The 21,941-nt window shown below is 43.1% G+C and overlaps 1 protein-coding gene across 2 annotated transcripts in view; it reads left to right on the plus strand.

Moving 5' to 3' along the window:
* Positions 1-21,569, plus strand: part of CD46 (CD46 molecule) — a 25,968-nt gene extending 4,399 nt beyond the window's left edge. The window contains exons 5-10 of one of the 2 annotated variants that reach the window (XM_045298081.1): positions 4,661-4,843; positions 9,589-9,636; positions 11,516-11,560; positions 15,670-15,705; positions 16,194-16,254; positions 20,437-21,569. In XM_045298081.1, coding sequence (XP_045154016.1) covers positions 4,661-4,843; positions 9,589-9,636; positions 11,516-11,560; positions 15,670-15,705; positions 16,194-16,254; positions 20,437-20,488 — 425 coding nt within the window. In that variant the 3' untranslated portion in view covers positions 20,489-21,569. Of the gene's footprint in view, positions 1-4,660; positions 4,844-9,588; positions 9,637-11,515; positions 11,561-15,669; positions 15,706-16,193; positions 16,255-16,790; positions 16,816-20,436 lie in introns of those variants that run through there. The other variant, XM_045298080.1, reaches the window with a different exon arrangement.
* Positions 21,570-21,941: the final 372 nt, after the last annotated feature.

Here is a 21,941-nt window from a genome sequence, read left to right on the forward strand (position 1 = left end):
CACATGGAATGCTCTCCAAGATAGACCATATTTTAGGCAATAAGACAATTTTCAGCAAATTGCAAAAATAGTGCAATCATTCAAAGTACATCTCATCACGTGGACTACAACTGAAAATCAGTACAAGAGATTTCTGGGAGATCCTCAAATATTTGGGAATTGTGTAGTATGTACAATTTTTTAGTATATACAGTATTGTAACTAACCCATGGATTAACCCATGTGTAGTATATACAATATTGTAAATAACCCATGAATCAAAGAGGAAGGCAGAAGGGAAATGGGAAGACATTTTGAATTGAATAAAAATTAAAACAAGACATCAAAAAAAATTTTTAACATGAAATTTTAAAAATTTTATTATTAATTTAATGAATACTTTATTTTTGTATTTCAATAGAACTAGCTTTATTTCTTATTTAACTTTTTTCTTTTTAAAATCATTTTATTGGGGGCTCATGTAACTCTTAGTCCATAATCCATCCATTGTGTCAAGCACATTTGTACATTTGTTGACATCATCATTCTCAAAACATTTTATTTCTACTTGAGTCCTTGGTATCAGCTCCTCATTCCCCTCCCCCCACCCTCCCTGGCCTTCTCCCTCACGAACACTTGATAATTAATAAATTATTATTATTTTGTCATAACATCAAACTTTTGAGATGTAGCTAAAGCATTATCTATTGAGATGCTTATAGCATGAAATATGCGTATTATAGAAAAAGTCTCAAGTGATCTCAGTTTCCACATTAAGAAACCTAAGCCCCAAATAAACAGATGCATGGAAATTAAATAAAAGCAAAGCAAAAATCAATGAAATTGAAAAAAGAAGAAAATAGAGAAAATTATTGGAACCAAAAGCTGGTTCTTAAAAAGATGAATAAAACGGATAAGCCTGTGGTCTGACTGCAAAGAAAAATCTAAAACATGTGTTGCCAATATCAAGAAAAAAAAAAGATGCTATTACATCTTCTACAGGCATTGAAAAGACAATAAAAGAATACTGTGAACACCTTTATGCCTATAAATTAAATACTTTGATGAAACTGAGACATCCCCCCTTTTTAAGAAACATTGATTTTAATTTTTCTGAAATCTGGAACTATGAAAAACAAATTGAATATGTGACCATGCTAAAGGCAAAATATAGTTAAAAATAACACTTGAAAACCATGTTGAACCATAAAAACATGGTTTAAATAAAGTATACAAAGTTATTTGAAACATCCTTTCAAAATAAGCTTACTGAAGCACAACATTAGAGTTCTTTAACTGGCTTAATTTTTTTCAGATAAACAATTAAAAAAAAAAATTAAGTACTCAGTCCTGCCCTGGAACCTTGTAATTTGTAAAAGAGCATACTCAAATGTCAGTGAAAGTGAAATTTGCAAGCCGGAAAACAAAGATTTCAGAGAGTTTAAATCCCAGCACAGCATGGTTATTTTGGAGCTTGTCACATCCAGGTTTTTCCCACTGCAGATAAAGACAAAGGAGACGGCAAGTGCATGAACTACAAATCCTTCTGTAGGTAGCGCTTTCACAAAGAAAAAGGCCTCGGCACAAGAGTTGCGTGTTCTGTAGACCTTTTATTCCCAGAGCTCTTTTGTCTTACACAGTCAAAATAGAGGTGTCTTTGTCTCGGAGCTAGTCTGCTGCAGAAGGCACCACGTTCCTTTCTTCCCTGTTCACCCAAGCTCATTGCCATCGATTCCCCCTCACAGCAACCTCATACAGCAAGCTAGAACTGCCCTTGCCAGCTTCCAAGGCTGTAGATTGTTATGGGAGCCGACAGCTTCATCTTCCTCCTGGAGAATGGTGGGCTCAAACTGACAAACTTGTAGCTACTGGCCCAACTGCGAGCATGTCATCAGGAGGGCTGGACGTCGCACTTGGGGGGAGGGTCTTCAAGGAGGTGAGCTGACACAGTGGCTCAGACCAATGACATGGTGGTAAGAATGATGTCCTACAACTGGGCAGGTATGGTGCCTCGAGGATCAGTTTGAGTGGGAACCAACTGGGGGACAATGAACCTTTAAAACCCATCGATGCTAATTTCACAGCTCATTCATATTCTCAACCTGGACAGCTTTAGTTTGCCCCCATTTTTGGTGTCTTTTCTAGACGTTTTCATTCTTTTTATCTGGCAGAACTTGAAATAATTTTCAAATCCAAGAAACTTTCCATTTAAATCAGTGCAACCCCTAAGGTGTAGACATAAAAATATTCTTCTCTCATAGAAATCTGTGATCTGTCAGCCTAGGATCGCAGAATTCCTCCCACTCACAAAGACACATTTTCAGGCTGAGCAGATTTAAACAAAGGGTTTCACACCCAACTACTGGTGTTAGGGAAATACTTAATTTGGTCTGGCAGTTTTTCCAGGTAGTTAGCCCAAATACCAAAATTCACTGAAAGATAAAGATAACCTGAATAATTCTAAATCTAGCAAAGAATTAGAACTTGCACTTTAAAAACCTGAGCCCCCTGGTCTAGATGCCTTCACTGAGGGAGCCTACAAAAATATAAGGAACAAATTCTACACAAACTCATCCAAAAAATACAAAAGGAAAGAACACTTCCCAACTCATTTTTGCAGCTTAAATCAACCTGATACCCGAACCAGGCAAAGACATTGCAAGAAGATGCTGGACAATGCTCTTGGTGAACATCAAGCCAGAAGTACTCAACAGACTAGAAATCAAAGCCATCAGTTACTAGTTGACATGGAGTTGATGCTAACTCATGGTGACCCTGTGAGTGTCAGAGTAGAACTGTGCTCAGTAGGGTTTTCAATTAAACAACCAGGCCTTTCTTATATGGGGAGTCTACAACCTTCAACCTCTCTACAAGTCTACAAGTCTTCAACACTCCAAATGAGCATGCCAACCATTTGTACCATTCAGGGATACCGTCAGCTGAGTCCAGGCATATATAAAAAGAGTACTATATCAGGAGCCAGGAGGATGTAACCCATGAAGGCAAGATTGAGTTAACACTCAAGGCTTAATCACTATAGTTTATAGCATCAAGAGAGGCTATAAAGAGAAAATGCCATTGTAATATGTGCAAAGAAATTATTTAACACAACTCATCATCTTTTCCAGATAAAACTTTTCAACAGGCTAGGAGTTCCCTTCTGAGAACTCTGAGAGAGTTTCTGAGAACTACGTCAGCCTAAAAATGGCTTTAAAAAGCTCTCTGACCATCCTGGCCAAGGGAGCAGAGGAGGTAGAGGTGATCATTGCTGTATGGATATCAACAGGAGAGCCAGAACTTGCTCACCATTGAAGTCTGACTAGAAAGATCCAGTACAGAGTAACCAAGAAGTACACACACACACACACACACACACACACACACACCCATATGATGGTTCTGCTGAAAGGTAGTCCGGGTACACAGAATTTATCCAGCCTGCTGGGGAGAAAGGGTTCGCGAAGGCACAAAGGAGTAGGGAAAGACATCACCACCAGCCGTGTGGGTCCTATGGCTCTCTTGACTTAGGAAATAGAATTTAGAAGCAAAATTCTAACACACACTTGCTGAAGACAAAAAGGATACATGGGAATCGTGACAGATCCTCAGAGAATCATGGCCTTACAGGCCATGGTCTGGACCAGTTTCATGTGTGCTGCTGCTGTGTTTGCCACCCTGCAGCAGGGCATCGTGCTTGGTCAAAGCGAAGGGCAGTGAAGGAGGAAGGCCCTTTGAAGACCCACACCATGGCAGCAACAATGGCTCAAGCACAGGGCCACTTGTGAGGGTGGCACAGCTGGGGCAGTGCTTCCTTCTGTTGTGCTCGGTTTGCTCTGGGTCAGAACCAACCAACCCAATGGCCCCCAACAACAACAACAACAACAACAACATGATATTGAAATTAATCTAGTTGGTCATGACCAGCATTTTACTTTTGAAGGAATAGAGTAGAAAGGAAACTATGGCACTGGTATGAAGGCTAAGTACTGATTTCGTACTTTTATTTCTGGCATGTGTGTGCGTGTGTAGTGGTTTGAGAGATGAAAGGTGTTTCTCTGGGTTTCAGCTACGACACTGGAGCACTGCCTATGACTGTTAGCCTGCCTGTTTTGCGAACACCCAAGAGGGTGCACGGGGTTTCTTCCGAGAACTTCCTTTTTGTATATCTTTGCAATGCTGGCATCTTCTAAATCTGAACCCTGCTATTCTCAGGAAAGTCTTGCCTACTGTTCTGAAAAAGTAGGTGCCTTTATTAGGCTAATCATGACCTTTAAAAAAAAATCCCTAGAGCTGAAGTGTATCAAACGTTTCCTTTGAAGCTACTCTAAATTTTATTTTGTACACCTTTGTCAAAACTTCTTTAGAAAAAAGAAAACTAAGCAAGTAAATAAACTATAATGACCATTTGCTTTGTGGGGAAGCATTAGCCTTCACATTGTGCTCACATCTTTCCACTTACACTCTCGGAAAGCCACAGAGCCGTCTCCTCTGTCCTATAGGGCCACTATGAGTCAGCCTCCACTCAATGGCCGGGAGAGTGCGTTTCTCTACCTGGAATTAACACACTTCCTTTTTCTTCAGTTTAAATACGTAAAGTCCATGTTTATGCCACTTTACGCTGCTTTTTCTGGTCGTAGTTAAAGCAGCTTTCCATTAATTCTGAGGTTTCTTCTGGTTGTAGTGATCAAATGTGATTACCCAGTAGTCGTGAATGGAGAGATGGTGGGGGGACGTCAGACAAAGTATTACTACAAGACCAAGGTTAAGTTTGAATGCCTGAAGGGCTTTACCATGACTGGAAACAACATCATTACTTGTGAAGAAAATAATAAGTGGGATCCCCCAGTTCCAGTATGTCTCAAAGGTATGGAGATCGCCTTTTTTCTTTCTTATTCCCCCCTTTTTTAAGCATTATTTCATTGACAGTGATGTAGGATGATTGAAAATAAGCCACTTTCATATTTGGTGTTAGTCATTTCAGGGAGTCCTGGCCATGCAAGTGGGTAAGCATTGCTACTAAGCACAAGACAGACAACTCCAACCCACCCACGGTACGGTGGGGGAAATGAGACAATCTTCTCCCATAAAGGGTTACGCAAACCTTACAGAGGAGCGCTGTGATGCCACAGAGGGGTCACTGTGAGGCAGAGTCAACCTGATGGTGATAGCGGTTTGGGTATTCATTTGCATGACAGATGCATGACATAAAAATTCATGTGCAATTTGGCTATTGCAGTTGTCATAGGGGCAAGCTACATAGTTCACCTTGGTGCATGGATTCCCTATTTTTATGTACACAAAGTAGGTACCAAGCTTTCAGTGTAAGTTGGAGCAGGAACATTGTTTTAACTTGAGCAACTGGAGCATGAAAGCCATAATTCATATGGGCGGAGGGGTTACCCCAAAAAAACTGGGGGAAAACTCTGCTGGGCGGAGCTTTCATAGTACGCATTTTTCTCGCTGGGCGAGCCTCAGACATCTCGCTCTGAGTTAGTGCACCCAGCAACGTTGCCTGGGAAGGTTCGCTCAGGTCACAGTGAATTTTTCCGTACAAGCGGTTTCGCTGGAACCTCGTTTGTGATGGCCGATTTCAGAGAACAGCCTGCCGCGGTGAAACGTTGTTGCCTGCTCTGGAAAAGGGCCGCAGAAACCGCCGAGATGTTGAACACCGCTTACAAGGGCGGCGCTAGGGGAAAAACTCCCGTGTACGGATGGTTTCCTCATTTCAGAAAAGGTGAAATGTCGATTGGTGACAAACCTCATTCTGGACACCCGTCAACTTCCTGAAAGGACGAAAATGCCCACACAATCCATGCACTTGTGCTCGAAGACCGACGACGGACCCTTGACGAGAGGGGGGAGTTAGCTGGACGGTTGGAGCTCGGTTCGGTGAATTTTAATGGGAGCGTTAGGATGAGAAGAGTCGCTGGGAAATGTGTCTGACTGACCAGCGAAAAGACGTCGAGTGGAAACATGCCCTGCTTTGACAGAAAAGCTCCGAAGAGACCCAGACTTTTTCCCCAAGGCCATGACAGGTGACAAGACATGGTGCTATTGTTATGACCGCGAAAGCAAACGTCAATCAAACCAGTAGAAGACGCCATCATCACCTCGCCCCCAAACAGCCTGTCAAGTCCTGTCAAGTGAAATCAAAGATCAAGAGATGCCCATTTGTTTTCCTGTTGTGGAGGGGACAGTGCGTTTGGAGTTCTTTCCACCAGGTCAGAGTGCTCATCAAACTTTCTGTGTAGAGGTTCTGAAAAGATTTCTTAACAGTGTGTGACAAAAAAGGCCTGATTTGTGGCAGACGGGGGGACTGCTTTTGCCACCATGATAATGCACCTGCTCACGCAACCATCTCAGTGTGCCAGTTTGTGGCAAAGAGACGGCATGCCTCTCTTGCCCCATGCACCTTACTCACCAGACCTTGCTCCATGCGACTTCTTTTTGTTTCTACAAATAAAGAGGGACATGAAAGCCGTGATTTGACGACCCAGAAAAAAAGGTGAAGAAAAAATATCTAGGGAGTGCTGTCAGCCATCCAAACACATGAATTCGAAAAATGTTTCCAAGAATCAAATCACAGATTTGACAAATATAGCCAATATAATGGAGAGTACTTTGAAGGTGATAGGTTGTTTTGTAAAAAAAAAATTAAATACATAGCTTTGGGGGGTGGGGACCCAGGTTTTGGGGGGTACACCCTCATCTACATGATACGAGAGCACTTACTTCCAAGTGTTTGACCCCATCTACATTATTTTGTTTTTCAGTGCCAACTCTTTCCATACAGAAAGCCCAATTTTGCCTCATCCAAGTTTTATAATTTCCTACTTATTATAATTTTCAACATTTCTTTAAATTCTTGGTGGAAATGCCAGCAGTCCCTCCCAAAGGTCTGACCCAGTCTGTATTTTTGTTTTATTTTACAGTGCCAAGCCCTCCCAGAATACCTCCAGTTTTGATTCTTACAGGTTTTGTAATTTCCTCCTTATAGTTTTCAAATTTCCTATAAATTCTTGCTGACAATGCCAGCAAGAACGCCCCAGTGTCTGACTCAACTGCATTTTTGTTTTCTATTGCAGTGACAACTACTACCACTAGAAAGCCTCCAATTTTGATTCTCACAGGTTTTGTAATTTCCTCCTTATGTTTTTCAAGTGTTCTTAAAATTCTTGGTGAGAAATCCCAGCCAGATCTCCCAAAGGTCTGACCCAGTCTGCACTTATTTTTATGATCTTGTTTTGTTTTGCAGTGTCAGCCACTCCCACTACAAAATCTACGGTTTTGGCTCATACAGGTTTAGTACCACCCTTCTGTGTTGTTTCATTTCCCCTAAACCTTTTCATTGCTGCTGACTTCATTCCTTTTTTCTTTTTTAAGTATAGATTAATTATTTTTTTTGCATTCGTCATTTTTACTAATAGAAGGAGGAAGGCAAATTGTCACCAGCATATATATATTTTTAGTTGTTAGACTTAACGATTCTAACGTATATACCACAGTGTGCAGATACAAACAGATATGCAAAGTTCGGTAAGCTTGAGATGTGTTTTCACACCTGTAAAATGATGTAGAACCTTCCTTGCTGTGCAGTGTTGTTGTGTGCTGTCTAGCCGATTCTAACTCACAGTGACCGTCATACGACAGCGCAGATCTGCCCGCTAAGGTGCAGTCTGTCCCAAGGAGCCCTGCTGGTGCAGAGGCTAAAACAGCCAGCTCCTAGCCAAAAGATTCGTAGGTAAAACTTATCAGCCATTGTATGAAAACAAGATGTGGCAGTTTGCTGCCATGGAGACTGGACACCCTATTGGGCAGTTCTGTCTTTTAGGGTCAACAAGAGTCAGTATCAGCATGATGGCAACAGGTATCTTTATGGGAGGAGCACTTAAAGGTCACGAGTCTGATTTATTTCACCACTTGAACGAATATCAGTGAAAAGAAACTTCCATAATTACTGGTTTCTGGTATGTGTGTTATCTATCCTCAACATTGCTACTTTGGTGATTTTTTTTTTTTTCAAAAGCCACCTTCATTGGCTGTCCCCCTAGTCCAGGGCTGTGCTTCATTCTTTAGAATGCAACTAGTTTAATTCCTTTCAACTGGAGCATTCAACCTGGGAAGTTTTAATGTCTCCAGAACAATTCCTGGATTTCTTCTCCACATCCTCCTGCTGCCTACAATTGTTCTTTTTTCTAATTGCTGAGCGATTTTCTTTGGCAACAGAAACGAAATTTCAAAGCAACTGAAAAGACTGGGAGAGTCCTGATTGACTGAAATGAATGGAGGGTTCCTTGCGGGCACTGTTGTTGCTCAGTGATACTCCAATGAGAAGCAGAGGTTCTTCTGATGGGCTTGACGCGATGATGTCCCTGATTTCAGTGCTGCTCTCTCTCGCTTCACCTTGGTGGTAGCAGGAGTAGACAAAGAATTAGTGGGAGAGCCTAAGTTGGGGCAGACCCTGCTCAGGGTCCAAGGTTGGCTCTGCTAACTTAAGTCTTATCATTTGTGGCCTGTAGTTTCTCTCGGATTTAATGAGGGTGTTGAACACAAAGAAATGTCAATTTGGCCTGATTCATTTATGCACTTTCCATCACCCCAACATGTAAATGAGTCATTTGAAGGAAGGAGGGAAATTGCCCACCTTAGCATGGCATTTAGAAAGCTGTTATCCTTCTTGTAAACGTTGTAACTGATAGCTGCTAGGAGTATACCTTAATTAAATTAGCATAGGGCTGGAATTTTGGTGGATCAGTATAAGAACAAAACTAAGATTGTACATAAAATTTGTACACATTAACCCACCCAGGTTTGCTTGCATGCTCCTCACGAGTATATACCTAAATTTGTTGAACCTGGTGCTTGACAAAGGTGACCATGGACTTTTCATAAAGGACTTACACAACACCGAGGAGAAAAGAGCAAATAGATGGTGAGCAAAAGCTTACAAAGAAGGGAAGTTATAGAAACCTTTAAATAAATCCTCAAGGGATTGTCAATCATTTTTTTAATCCTCAGCTGGAGAAAGAGTATGTCAAAAGTATCAGTCGCAGCATATAATGATGATGGGTAGATCTCAATGTACTCACAGAAATATATTAAGTGGGGAATAAGAAGGTGTAGATTATGTTGTCTGATTCCACCCTAGAGTTTTGAGGTTTGCTTAAAACAGACATAGATTTACCTGAACACGTTGCTTGTGGGCAAGCACTCGCTGATGAACAGAAGGTCAGTGAGCGATTCGAACCCAACCCGCGGCACTGCGGGAGAAAAGACCAGGCACTGCGCCCATCAAGATGAGAGTGGAGGGAAGCCGATGGGGCAGTTCTGTCATACAGGGTCTCTGTGAGTCAGCTGAGACTCCCGGGCACACAACAACAACAACTTCTAGGATTTCCATTCTAAGGTAGAGAAGCATAGTCAACGTGTTTACCATCTTTGCCCACTTGTGCAAATGAATACTCAGGCGATATTCCCAGAAGTAGAATTGCAAAGTTTGGAGACTAAGTTTGTTGTTTTTGTTAAGCGAACATCTTCAAAAATTTAAAATTAAAGCTATGGTTTTATGTTGATGAAGCTGATTAAATTTATCCTTTTATCTTTTTCCAGATGCTCTTACTACTACTACTAGCAGACCCGACCAAACAACCCTTTCAGGTAGAGTAACAGCACAGCCTCACTTGGGTTGGTCATGGACTTATGTGGTAGACAGGTGCAAAGCTGAGTTCTTATTTTAATTTGCCTTGCTTCCATTTTCAATTCATTTCATTGATTTTTCTGTTCTGCATTTACTGCAAATATTTCCTTTTCTGTGAGCTGTTTATTCATGTATTTTGCCCAAAGCTATGTATAAGAGTAGAAAGCCTCCTCTTTCTCCTGCAGAGTGGGGCTGGTGGTTCCGAACTGCTGACCTTTCAGATCTCACCCCAATGTGTAACCAGTATGCCACCAGGTCTCCCTCTTATAAAAGTACATAGAGTGAAAAATTAGTTCTCCAAGTTCGTTACTTGAGTTAACAACTGTTAATAGTTTAGAGTTCCTTTTAAATCTATTTCAGTAGTTGAGATTTTTGTTTGACATACTTCGGTAGTTTGGAACTCCTGGGTTCTTTGCATTTTAGTCATTGGTACATCTGAAATTCATTATACTATGTGGAATGAGATAAGGTTCCTCACCCCACCGCTTCCGATTTTGTGCTAAACAGTCCCAGTTGTTGATTAAGTTGTCTTCTCTTCCATTAAAGTGACACGTTTTTCTGTACATTAAATTCATAGTTGTTCTCGTTTCCTTTCTGCCCCTTTGGACTCACTTATTCCTGTGCCAGTAGTACGCAGTCAATTACCACGTACTATGCTATGTAGTACTGTCTGACAGAACATTTTCTTCTCAGACATTTTGAGGCTAATATCTGGTTAAATTTTCCAGGTCACTTTAAAATCTCTGAGTAAGACCTCTCCTAGCTGTGTGTCTTAATTACCAGGGCCGTGGCCATGCAGTGAACTGCAACTCCCGGTCACGGGGGTCATTCCGTGCAAAGATGGATCTGGGGACATAATAATGATATGCTTGCTTGCCATCCACACCACAGAGCAACGGCACAGGGACTGGTGAGCGGCAGTGAGAAGAAGGCTGATGGCAATCAGCGTAAATTGAAAACATTGTAGGAAATGCCATTCAATGGCAGCATTTAATACATCCCTACAAAGATGAAAGGGAAAAAAGCATTTTATGAATTGAAAGGCTTTAAAGCTTATTTATTTTTTTCTTTATGGAATTTTAGGAACTATAGTAGTACAAAGAATTCCCTAAATGTTAACAATTTTTTTTTAACATTTTATTAGGGGCTCATACAACTGTTATCGCAATCCATACACACATCAATTGTGTAAAGCGCATTTGTACATCGTTTCTCAAAACATTTTCTCTCCACTTAAACCCCCAGCATTAGGTCCTCATTTTTCCCCTCCCTCTCTGCTCCCCCCTCCCTCATGAGCCCTTGATAGTTTATAAATTGTTATTTTGTCATATCTTGCCCTGTCCAGTCACATATAGTCCCTTGTAATCGGTTCCCCCTTTCCAACCCACTCTCCCTGTTTCTCCACTCACACCACTGGTCCTGTAGGGGTCATTTGCCCTGGATTCCCTGTATTTTCAGTTCCTGTCTGTACCAGTGTACATCCTCTGGTCTAGCCAGACTTGCAAGGTCGAATTCGAGTCATGGTAGTAGGAGCTGGGAGGAAACATTTAGGAACTAGAGGAAAGTTGTATTTTTCATCGTTGAATGTTAACAATTTTTAAACATTTATTTTGAATTGTATCTCTTCCTATGGCTCTGTTCATCTTTTCTAAACCAATTGAGATTAAGTTGATATATTACTCTTTTACATTATCTTACATAATTGTAGTATAAGTAATAAAATCAAGAAATTAGTATTAATATAATGCTATTGCATGATCTATTATTGTCATTAGTTGCAATTGAGTTGATTCAGACTCATTTTTTACTTAATCCATTTTCTCTTTTCTCCCCCTCCAGGGTCAACTTCTTTCACTGAAGTTCCACCAGCCTCAAACATTCTAGGTTTAGTATTACTTTGGTTACTAATAAACTTATGAAAACTAGAGTTGTCTATAGAACTAATATATCCTAATCACTTGGGTAAGAAAGACTGTGTCACAAATTCCTGATGATACCTGACATTTAGAGAGTTATTTGAAGTGGTACTATTGCCAGAACCCATATAAGTGGTCAAAACAAACTACGAGTTGTTGAATGGAAAACAGATTTCCTGTGTAAACTTTCATCCTCTTCATAGTAAAAAGTTAAGGTAGTGTGTGGAAAACACTTAGATAATAGTTTTTAAGGAAGCACCTCAACCTGTGAGTTACCTTAGCTGGGTTCCACCTTAAGCAAACAGCCCCTGCAGAGTCAGTGCTGACTCATGGTGACCTCCTTTGTGTCTCCCAGACTGTGACCCGAAAGTAGAAAGCTGCGGGTGGTTTTGAACTGCCAACCATGCACATTGCTGCCCATCGTTTAACCACGATGGGCCTTAAGTGGTCCAGATGGCTTACTTTTCAACTACTGACTCACCCAAAAGCTGGGAGTTGAGGTCCACCCAGAGATGCCGTGGGAGGCGGGTCTGGCAGTCTGCTGCTGAACAACCAGGCATTGACAACCCTGTGAAGCCCAGTCCCACTTTGGCAAACTCGGGGCTACCAGGAGTTGAAGTCAACCCAAAGGAGACAGGTAGTAGGACAAGGGGACTTTCCTAAACGGTATGGTTAGACACTTGTCACGCACTGTCACAGAGTGGATTCTAATTCATCTTGACCCTATGTAGGGTTTCCAAGGCCGTTGTAAGCTTTCTATCTCCGTAAAGAGCTATTGTCTCAGAAACCCACAGGGACCCTCCCGCCCTGTCCTACAGGGTCACTGTGAGTTGGAACCAACTCCAAAGTAGTGACTGCTTAGTCTGTACTCGAGCAGATCGCCTCCTCATGCTGCCTACGAGCAGCCGGTGGGTTTGAACCACGGAGCTGTGGTTAGCAGTCAACACTGACCCCACAGCAGCAGTGGGGCTACAATCACTACTCGGGGTTGAACCAGAATGAACCCGTTCAAAGCCTTGCCCAGTATACATATATATATATTATGGCTCCTGCAGATAAGATGAATAGAAAGAAAATTCACTTACAAGTTGCCATCTCACACACACAGACAGACACAACTTGTTTTTCTTGTGGCAGTGTTGATGGCAATTTGTAGATCAGTGTTTGCTGTAATCAGATTATGTCTGCATGAGCCTTAACAGATACACTGGGCTGAGGTTCATTCGGGTTCCACCCCTTCCTGAGATCTGGGGCTGTTGTTAAAATGCAGATTCTGGCTGATTCAGAAGGAAATGCAAAGTCCCAGCAGGGCTTTGAAACCGGGATGGGCTGATTTGAGGCTGTGATGCTGGGTTCCCTTGTTTTCCCCCAGAGTAATCCACTTCATGTCAGTTTACTCCATTCGCACAACGTGTGTTAAGAGAAATGATAAAATGTAGCAGTGACCGTGAAAATTCGATGAAATAGAAAGGTTTCTCGAGAAGTAAACAAAGACGAGCTATTGCTTTGCATTCCTTTGACAAGTTTAGTGACTGTTAGTCATTGTATAAAAGGCACCCTAAGCTGACTGTTGAGCCCTGCTGACTTGGTTACACGTTGGACGGCAGTTTGAAGCCACCAGTTGCAGCCCCAGAGAAAGAGGAGGCTGGCTACTCCCGGACAGTCACAGTCCCGGAACCCACAGGGGCATTTCTGCTCTGTCCTGTAGGGCTGCTATGAGTCAACATGGACTCTGTGGCGCTGAATTTGGTCTTGGATTTGAGAAGCTGAGTTTTAGTAAACCCATCACAATCACGCAGGGGCAGTTCTATTCCTGACCCAAACGTCCGCTCGGCAGGGACTCACTGGAGTGGGTTTTGGTTTGTTAGGACGCACGGTCAAATTGCCAGGGTGCTACCTTCAATGGTTAGACACTTGGAAATTGTTTATAAAATGCAAGGTCAGAGTTCCACGTGACAGTGAAATTTATGTTGTGCCCTGTAGCCATTTTAGAAGCAAAAGGTACTACTGTAAGAAACACGCCAACGCCTAACTTAGTACCCTCTGAATAATGAAGCCTGCCTGTTCTAAGTTCCTCTGAATCATTTATACCCAAGTGCCCTGGGGTTCCATTTACATACTTTAAAGGGAGTCTCCTTGAGAACCACAACTTCGCCTTCATTCACTTAAGGAAAAGGGGTGGGGAGGGCCAGGGGTTGATGCTAAGATAAAGTTTGATTTGTAAAGAATCTGAAAATCCTGTCTGTATTCTAGGTGAGTAGACATACGATTTTTTGTTTGCAGTCAATTTTAAGGAAAAATGTAAATTTCTCACCAAACATAAAGAATGACATTACACTACGCTAAGCCTACTGTAATGGGATGGCCCTTTGTCTTCGTTTGCTATTACCTACAAATCCGGCAACTTCCAGCTCTGCTGGTGACCTTCACTGACTACCCTGTGTGTTAGTGACAGCGCAGCACAAGGACATGCGTGGTTCCTAGCAAGACCTTCCCATGTTGGACCCGCAGCCTGGAAAGGCCCAGGTGTCTGTGATCAAAATGAACTGGATATACGAATCATCTAACACTAAAAGATTGGTTCTTTTCATTTGTTTGAGATGAATCCAAGTCCATTTCAATTTACTGTTCCTCCGTGTTTTTGTTTTTTAAAGCCATTCAGACCACTGTTTGGTTTGAGTGATAAGGAATCTAGAGCGTTTCTCTTTGTTTGTTTGTTTTTAAAGAAACATATTCACACAGCCCACCTCAAGAAATGAAATCCACAGTATCCTATTCAATCCTCCGTGTATATGGTTTCTTTTTCCCTCTCCCTGTGTCCTTCCCACTCCTGCTCCCCCGCCTATGACCTGTCCCTTCCCTCTCTCTGTTATTACCCTGTACCTGGTCTCCTCAGTCGTCAGAGCCTTGTGTATTGCTATATAAGCATGGTTCTTTTTCATTGTTTTTCCTTACACCTATTTATTAGCTGTTTTATGATTTATCTTTTTAAGAATGACTGAGTTTGCTCAGCACAGTGTTCTCCAGTTTTGTGCACCTCTTGCAATGTTCAAGACTTATCGTTTTCCTATTGATGTTCCATAGCGTGACTGTGCCAGAGCTTACTTATCCATTTCTCTTGCGTTAGGCCAGGCTAAGTAGAGAAACAAATTCAGAGACACCCATGTGATAGTTAGGTTTTTTTGTGCCAACATGGCTCCCGTAGGAACATGTGGGCAGAGTTGAGCCTGTCAATCAGGTCGCAGCTTGATTGGAGGGCGATGGAGATATATGACTCTCCGGGGCGGGCCTCTTCCTCTTTCTCCCTGGAGGTGGGCCATACACACTCTCTGCTCTGCCTTCCTGTTGGTGACCCATGTGCTGAGACCTGCCAGAGGCTTGTAATGCTTCCACCGCCATTGAAGCCACAAGACTCTGCACCCACCGGCCTGTGATCGTCCTGCATTCTCCATCATTGCATGTAGCTGTGTGAGTCGAAGAGGGGTTTATAAATTATTCGTATTGGACTTATGGACTTGATTTGGAATGGGCTGGGATGCTTTCTTGATAGCCAATCACTCCTTGATAAAGCTCTTTCTTACACATATATGAGTGTCACTGGATTTGTTTTTCTGGTCAACCTGTTCTAACACTTTATGGCACCTTGGGAGTGGGGTACTAGAGAAACAATATTCCCATGTTTTTGCTGTTATGGAAATTGCTGCAATAAACATAGGTGTGCGTATGTCTGTTCATGTTGTATTCTTGATTTCTTTAGAGTATATACCCAGATGGACTCAAAAACCAAACTCACTGCTATCAAGTTGATGGCAACTCATAGCAACCCTATGGGACAGGGTCGAACTGGCCCTGTAGGTTTCCAAGCCTATTAATTGTTTACCGGAGTAGAAAGCTTCCTCCTTACCCTGAAGAGCCGCTGGTGGTTTCAAACCACTGACCTTTCCAATCACAGCCCAATACATAATCACTATACCCAGCAGTGGCCCCTGTATACCCAGATAGGTAGACTCTTTTTTGCTGTCGTTCTGAAGAGATGTGGTGTGATGTGCTCTCTAAATGCTATTCCCTTTTTCCCAGGTGGAGGCAGCATCACTCTGATTGTTATTGCCATTGGTAAGTACCCCACACTTGGAAACCCGCTTAAATCGGACTTTCCATTCACTACGAGATCTGGTGTTGGTTTTGTTACCGCTTTTCAGTTGTTATCCTTTTGAAAGCTTGAGCTTCAATAAACCAATCTAGCAAACTCTGAGCTTTCCTCTAGCCACACCCATGGGAGGGATTGTAAATGGCGTGGTACTCCACATGCCACTCAGTTAACAATGACTCTTCACCACAACCAAGTCATGTGGGTTCCCTTCCCAAGTACCCCTTGGGTGATTATCGCCGTGAATTAAGGATTCTTCCCTGACTCACGTGGGAATACTTAAGTGATTCCCAGGAATTGAAGTTAGACAGTGTAGAGTCCCACTGGTAGCTAACTATGTCCCTGCTTAAATAAAATAGTGTTATCTGACCCCTGTAACCACCATGGATTTCCTCTGCCTGGTTTTGAGTCTTGGTAACTGGCTTACAGTCACATGTCTCCTGGTTTCTTGTAGCTGTTGGAGTCACAGTATTTTTCATCTTTTTGTATAAATATCTAAACAAGAACAAGAGCGGGTAAGTCGGAGCACGAGTTCTTCTCCCTTAGTGACCCTCATCGCCCTGAGCCAGCTTCTGTGCAGCCTCAGTGTGCCCTGTGTTGCATGCAGCCTTTCTGTCACTGTGTCTGTGTCCATGTGCCCTCAGAGTCCCATGTCACTGTCCAAACTAGTCCCAGCCACTCTCAATACTGCAACCAGAGCCACCTGTGCAGAGTTGCTTCAGCTATTAAGTGACTCAGAGAACGGTGGTATTTGTGGTGTTGGCTCTGCAGTAAATCAGGGCTCTCTAATGGGGCCGTCCCTACCGTAAGCAACCCCTACTTCCAAAACTGGAATCATGAAATCCTAAATATCCCCAATGGACACGCTGAGCATTGTGTTCATTTGCATTGCCATGATTCAGAGCTCCATTTGCACGACTTAGTGAGTTGTAAGGGACCAGCTATCGATTCCGTCCAAACACCTCATTTGATTTTGTTTAGAGGGGTTACTTCACTGGGGATGAAACACAACGCAATTTGATTTCCTTCTTCTGTCCTCTTAATTTACTAGGTCACCGTAAAACTGATGGGGTTTGCCGACAGGGGTAAGATCAACAAGGTGTCTCCATGATCTTTCCTCTCCCTTTTGATCTATAAAAATGAGAAAAGAGGAACTCAGAATAGGAAAAATTGGCAGGTAAAGAATTTCTAAAGAAAATAGGGTTTGTAAGCACTACACTTTTAGTAAAAGAGTTTATAATTTCATGAAACACTTACAGTGCCTGCCATCAACCAAGATTCGATGCTTTGGGATTTCTGAAAGATAATGAGCATCTTCATTATGAAATAACTTTGGAATGAAACTTAGTAATAACTCCATGAAATTCCTGGTTCATATTTTATACTGGGGTTATTTTTCTTTCATAGTCATCATTGGGTTTGGGCTATATAATAGCAAAAGGACATCACTCATAAAGATCTCGTGTTTTTCCCATAGTCACCTTTTTCTAAATACACAGATGCTTGAAGATCTGTTGAACATAAGACACGTATGCCTGGTATTTCCCATCACTGTATTTTTAAAATCTATATCCAACCCAGTGGGACAGTTTGTACAGATCCAAAAGTTTATGTGGAAATAATATCCAAAGAAAGACAAAGGTATTCCACTCCCTGTTTTCTTTCTGTTTTAAACTTGACTGCATCAAACTACTTAAAAATGTCCTGAAGAGAATATTTGAACTCTCCACAGCTACCAATTAGTTTGGTTCTTCTGAGGCCGAGCAGTTATCTAAGCATTTTTCCTCGAGTTAAAAAGTTCAGTTGCAACAGTGAGGTTCCAAAAAATTTGCTTTGTGACTTTTAAAAGCCTGTATTTTGCGGCAAATACAATTTAGAAAGAAAAAAAATGGGCACTCTTCAAATTTTAAAGTGTTTGGGGAAGATATTTTTACCAATACAAAATAATTCTATTTATAGAAGCACCACTTGGGAGGAAAAGGGTTGTTTGTTTTTTAGCTAGGGTGGACAAGGTCATTCGTAATTGCCTTTGAACTAAAATATAAATAGTACTGGGATCTTTAAGGCTATATGCCACCTACCCATGTCATGTCAAGTAGAAATCCAGTGTCTCCTGCAATAGCTGGGTTAAGACGGAGGGCCTCTCCGTGGACTTGCGCCAAGACATTAACATCCTCGTGAGCCCCTCTAGTGCTAGGCGATTTTAATAGCTGAAGTTACTCGAACGCGTGGACTGCCTTTCTGCTGCACTTTCTGGAGTCTGTGTCCCCAACTTCAGTCTGCACATAAGCCTTTTGGGGTTCCTGTTAAGATGCAGAGTTCGTATTCACGAGTCCTGGATTGGAGCCTGAGAGCCTGCAGTTTAGTAATTACCTCCCAGTAGATAGTGCAGCTGTGTGTGGACCACACTTGGAATCACCAGAGCGGAAGCTCTTCTTGATGTGCCTCTGTTCTTGAAAGACCTATTAGCACTTTTTTTTTATGGTTAAGATCATTGGATCTTTTAAAGATTCCTCGGCAGTATGTGTGCTCAAAAAAGGAACGGTGTGAGGGGCTGCTTGACTTCATTTTGTTGGTTTTTTGTTGGAGTAAAGATTTCTCTTACATACTGTTTAATGTATATAATCTTTTCTCCCAAAGTTGGCTACTGTCGCCATAGAAACTTTTTACACAGTATAAAACATGATGGAGTTACCTCTAATTCTGAAGGAAGAGTAGATGCTCCCAAATTGCTGCTCAAGCTTGGCCGAAAAATGGATTGATGCATCGATCCATGTCCTTAAGGGGAACACTTGTACAACCTTCATCCCAAAGGACCGAATAAGCCAAAACCAAACCTACCTCCATCAAGGTGATTGTGACTCCGAGCAAGCCCGTGTAGGGTTTTTTGGAGACTCTACATCTTGATGGGAGCAGACAGCCTCTTCTTCCTCCTGCAGAGCAGCTCAGGGGTTTGAACCACCCACCTTCCACTTGGCAGCCCAGCACCTAGCCCACAGGGCCATCAGGGCTCATCATTTCTCAAGGCGATCTGGTGTTGCAGAAGTTACATGCTGAGCTGCTCACCGAAAGGTTGACAGTGAGAAGCCACTCACCAGCTCCGCAGGAGAAAGACCCGGCAGTGCGCTCCCTTTAGGAGAACAGCCAGGGCAGCCCACGGGAACAGCTCCACTCTGTCATATAATGCCCATGGGCATCCAACATTGACAGCCCCCAACAGCACAGCCTTTGTTGAGAACCTTGAAGCCTCATTTCAATGACTCGATGGAAACTGGCCCCAAAGCTTCTGTCGCTGGGAAGAGCATCCCAGATGGTCCGAAACTAGTACAGTGACATGCTTCTCTCTGCACTGGTCTGCCGAACTCCCTCATCTTGGTACCCCCCCACCCTTGTCTTGTGCTTGGCTGCCGCTCAGTTCCATGCTGCCTGCCATTGCTGTGGTGTTCTAGACAATAGCTGCCTTTTGTTTACATAATGTTTTCATTACTTGTAGTGATCCCCACCCCCACCCCCCACTAAATGCATGATTTTCTTTAGTTAATCATATCTGGATATGTGAGAGCTGACTACGTTGATTAGAATGATATATTTTACTACCTGTAGTAAATTTGTTTTCCATTGCTTTTTTTTAGTACACATTAAACCAAATTCTCATGTTAATATGGACTGATCCAATGAATTTTGTGATTTCTTTGAAGCTGTCACACTGAGATGTGACAAAAGTCTCTGTGATTTGTCAGGCCCGGTGGTTGAGAGTGCAATGACACATAATGACACGAAACAAAGAAATGATGGACAAGTGTATGGCCCCGTAGCTCATATCCTTTGACGGCCTGTCCCACAAAGGGGAATATTAGGATGTCCAAAACTAGCCTGGCTAGCCCATGGTTAACATCTCAGTGTTTGCTATGGCAAATATACTGGCAAACCTTTGGCTAGTCTGAATTTAGTATTAGTCTGCTATCAGAGTTAATTTACTAAGGCAGGCATGAAAACAGCACTGTTCCAGGCGATAGCCAAGAGTCATGTGTGGCTACTGAGGACTTTTAAAAGGACAAAACGGAAGGATCAGTTTAACTTGATTACTTTTTCCTAATTGGCTCTTCAATTCTTGTACATTCAACAAACTCTTCAAAAAGATGGTCACCAACATAACACCTAGCCGGTTTTGTGACTCGTTCAGAGAATGCATTTCTGATCTCAGTTCCAGCCTCCAAATATGGGAGACTGTGCAATATTGTTTCAGAGGAGCCTTCCCTCAAGTGGAAACCAACGTGCTGGAGGCAAAAATCAAGATGCATCTGAGCATTTATGAGCGGTCATTCCAATGAGTTCTAGGATAACAGCACATGAATATAGTCACTATGTGGCCTCAAAATCCAGGGAGCTAGAGACCGGGACACAGGCGGTTGACCTGGAGAGAGTCTGCATTGACTACTTCTCGCACTATGGGCTCGAGGGCGAGCAGAGGGAACAGAACCTTAGACTCTGCCCAGCTGGTAGATGGATCGGTGAGACTTCAAAGAGAAGTTGCTTCTTGCGTAAAACGGGTGTCAGGTCCCCGAGATGGAAAGCCTGGCGGCTTTTCTCCTCTCCTCCTGGAGAACTGGTTCCCCCGTGTGTGACCCCCGCTCATGCATCTGTCTTGGTGTGATGTCCCTGTTTTATTCCGTCCTTTTCCCTTCCTCTCCGTTCAGCGCGTACGTAATTGATGAGAGCCACAGAGAAGTAAAGTTTATTTCTCTCTGAGAAGAAGATAGCTGAAAGGTTTTCTTTTACCGTTAAAAGGTATCTGACTTTTGTTTATTTCTTTTCCATGATCCTTTCTTCCAGAAAGCCGTCTGTTCATCTGTAGATAGCAATAATGTGAGCTGTGATATGTTGGCGGGTGTCCAGTGGACATCCACTTGGCCCCAACGCTTCATGTCATCTTACCAAAACCAAACCCGTGCCATTGAGTCGAGTCTGGCTTGTGTCAGCTCTGAAGGACAAAGTGGAATTGCCTGAGAGGGTTTGCTAAACCGCAAGAATCTGGATGCGAACACGCAGCCTTGCCTCTCTCCCAGCGTGGCTGGCGGCTTCACAGAGCTGCCCTGCGGTGGGCAGCGAAGCGCTCAAGCACTGTGCTGCGAGAGTGTGTCCACCAGGATGACCTTTAGGACATCGGTCCTGCACAGGCGCAGAGGCCTGTGGCAATAGGAGTTCATCATGAGGGTCTGTCCCACAAAGGGAAATGCTGACATGTCCAAAATTAGCATGGCTCGCTGTGACCTCGGGTCAGCATCTTAGCCGTGTTTGCTACGGCAAACGTACTAACAACTGGCCAGTTCAACTTTAGTATTGGTCTGTCTAGTGCAGTTAAGTTGACCATGGCAGGGATAAAAGCACACAGGCCAATGCGGTCGTCAATAGTCAAGTGTGACTGCTGAGCCCCACGTGGAAGGGGCCGTCAGTGTCCGGCCCAGACCAGCAGTCTTAGATTTGGGACAAGAATATGGAAAGCACAGGCCCAAACCGTGTTATCCTTATTGGATTGGGTTCCATAAAATTAATGCTGCCTGTTTCATGTATAGGCATTTTCAAACCATGTGGCTTTGAGGAAATTTGAAGGCATGTGTCTAAGTCATTTGATTTCTAGTGGCCGACACTGGCTGGACTGGAGCAATGGATCTGAGAAAGGTCCCTTGTTACCCTAAAAGCCTGGGGGCGGGGGCGGAGCACAGTGCTTTAGGAGGATCTCTTACTTGAAAGAGATGCCCCCTGGAGCAAACCCAACCAAACTCACTGCCACCGAGTCAATGCTAGTGACCCTGCAGGACTGGCTAGCACTGCCCCTGTGAGCTTCCCAGACTGCAACTGTGTACTAGCGTCAAAAGCCCCATCTTTTCCCAAGGAGCATCTGATGGCTTCAAACCACTGACCTTGTGGTTAGCAGCCCAATTCCTAACCACTACGCCTCCAGGACTCCCCTGACTCCTGGACAGTGAGGTGAATGAGCCATCACTGCACTGAATACTGTTAGGACGCTGTGCTACAAAAGCTCCGGTTTGAGTGGCAGTTCTTATACTGTGATGCCGGCAGCGTCTGTCTTTAGGCTTTCCTGTCAGCCCGAGGCCCAGTGGGGAAGCCCTAAGCCCTGCGCAGGCTCCTGCCCTCCTCCTCGTTTTGTGGGGGGAGACAAAATGACAATCCAGTGATAGAA

Source organism: Echinops telfairi, unplaced genomic scaffold (genome assembly GCF_000313985.2).
Source record: "Echinops telfairi isolate 266 unplaced genomic scaffold, ASM31398v2 ScPeMD7_7424;HRSCAF=8462, whole genome shotgun sequence".
Lineage (NCBI taxonomy): Eukaryota > Metazoa > Chordata > Mammalia > Afrosoricida > Tenrecidae > Echinops > Echinops telfairi.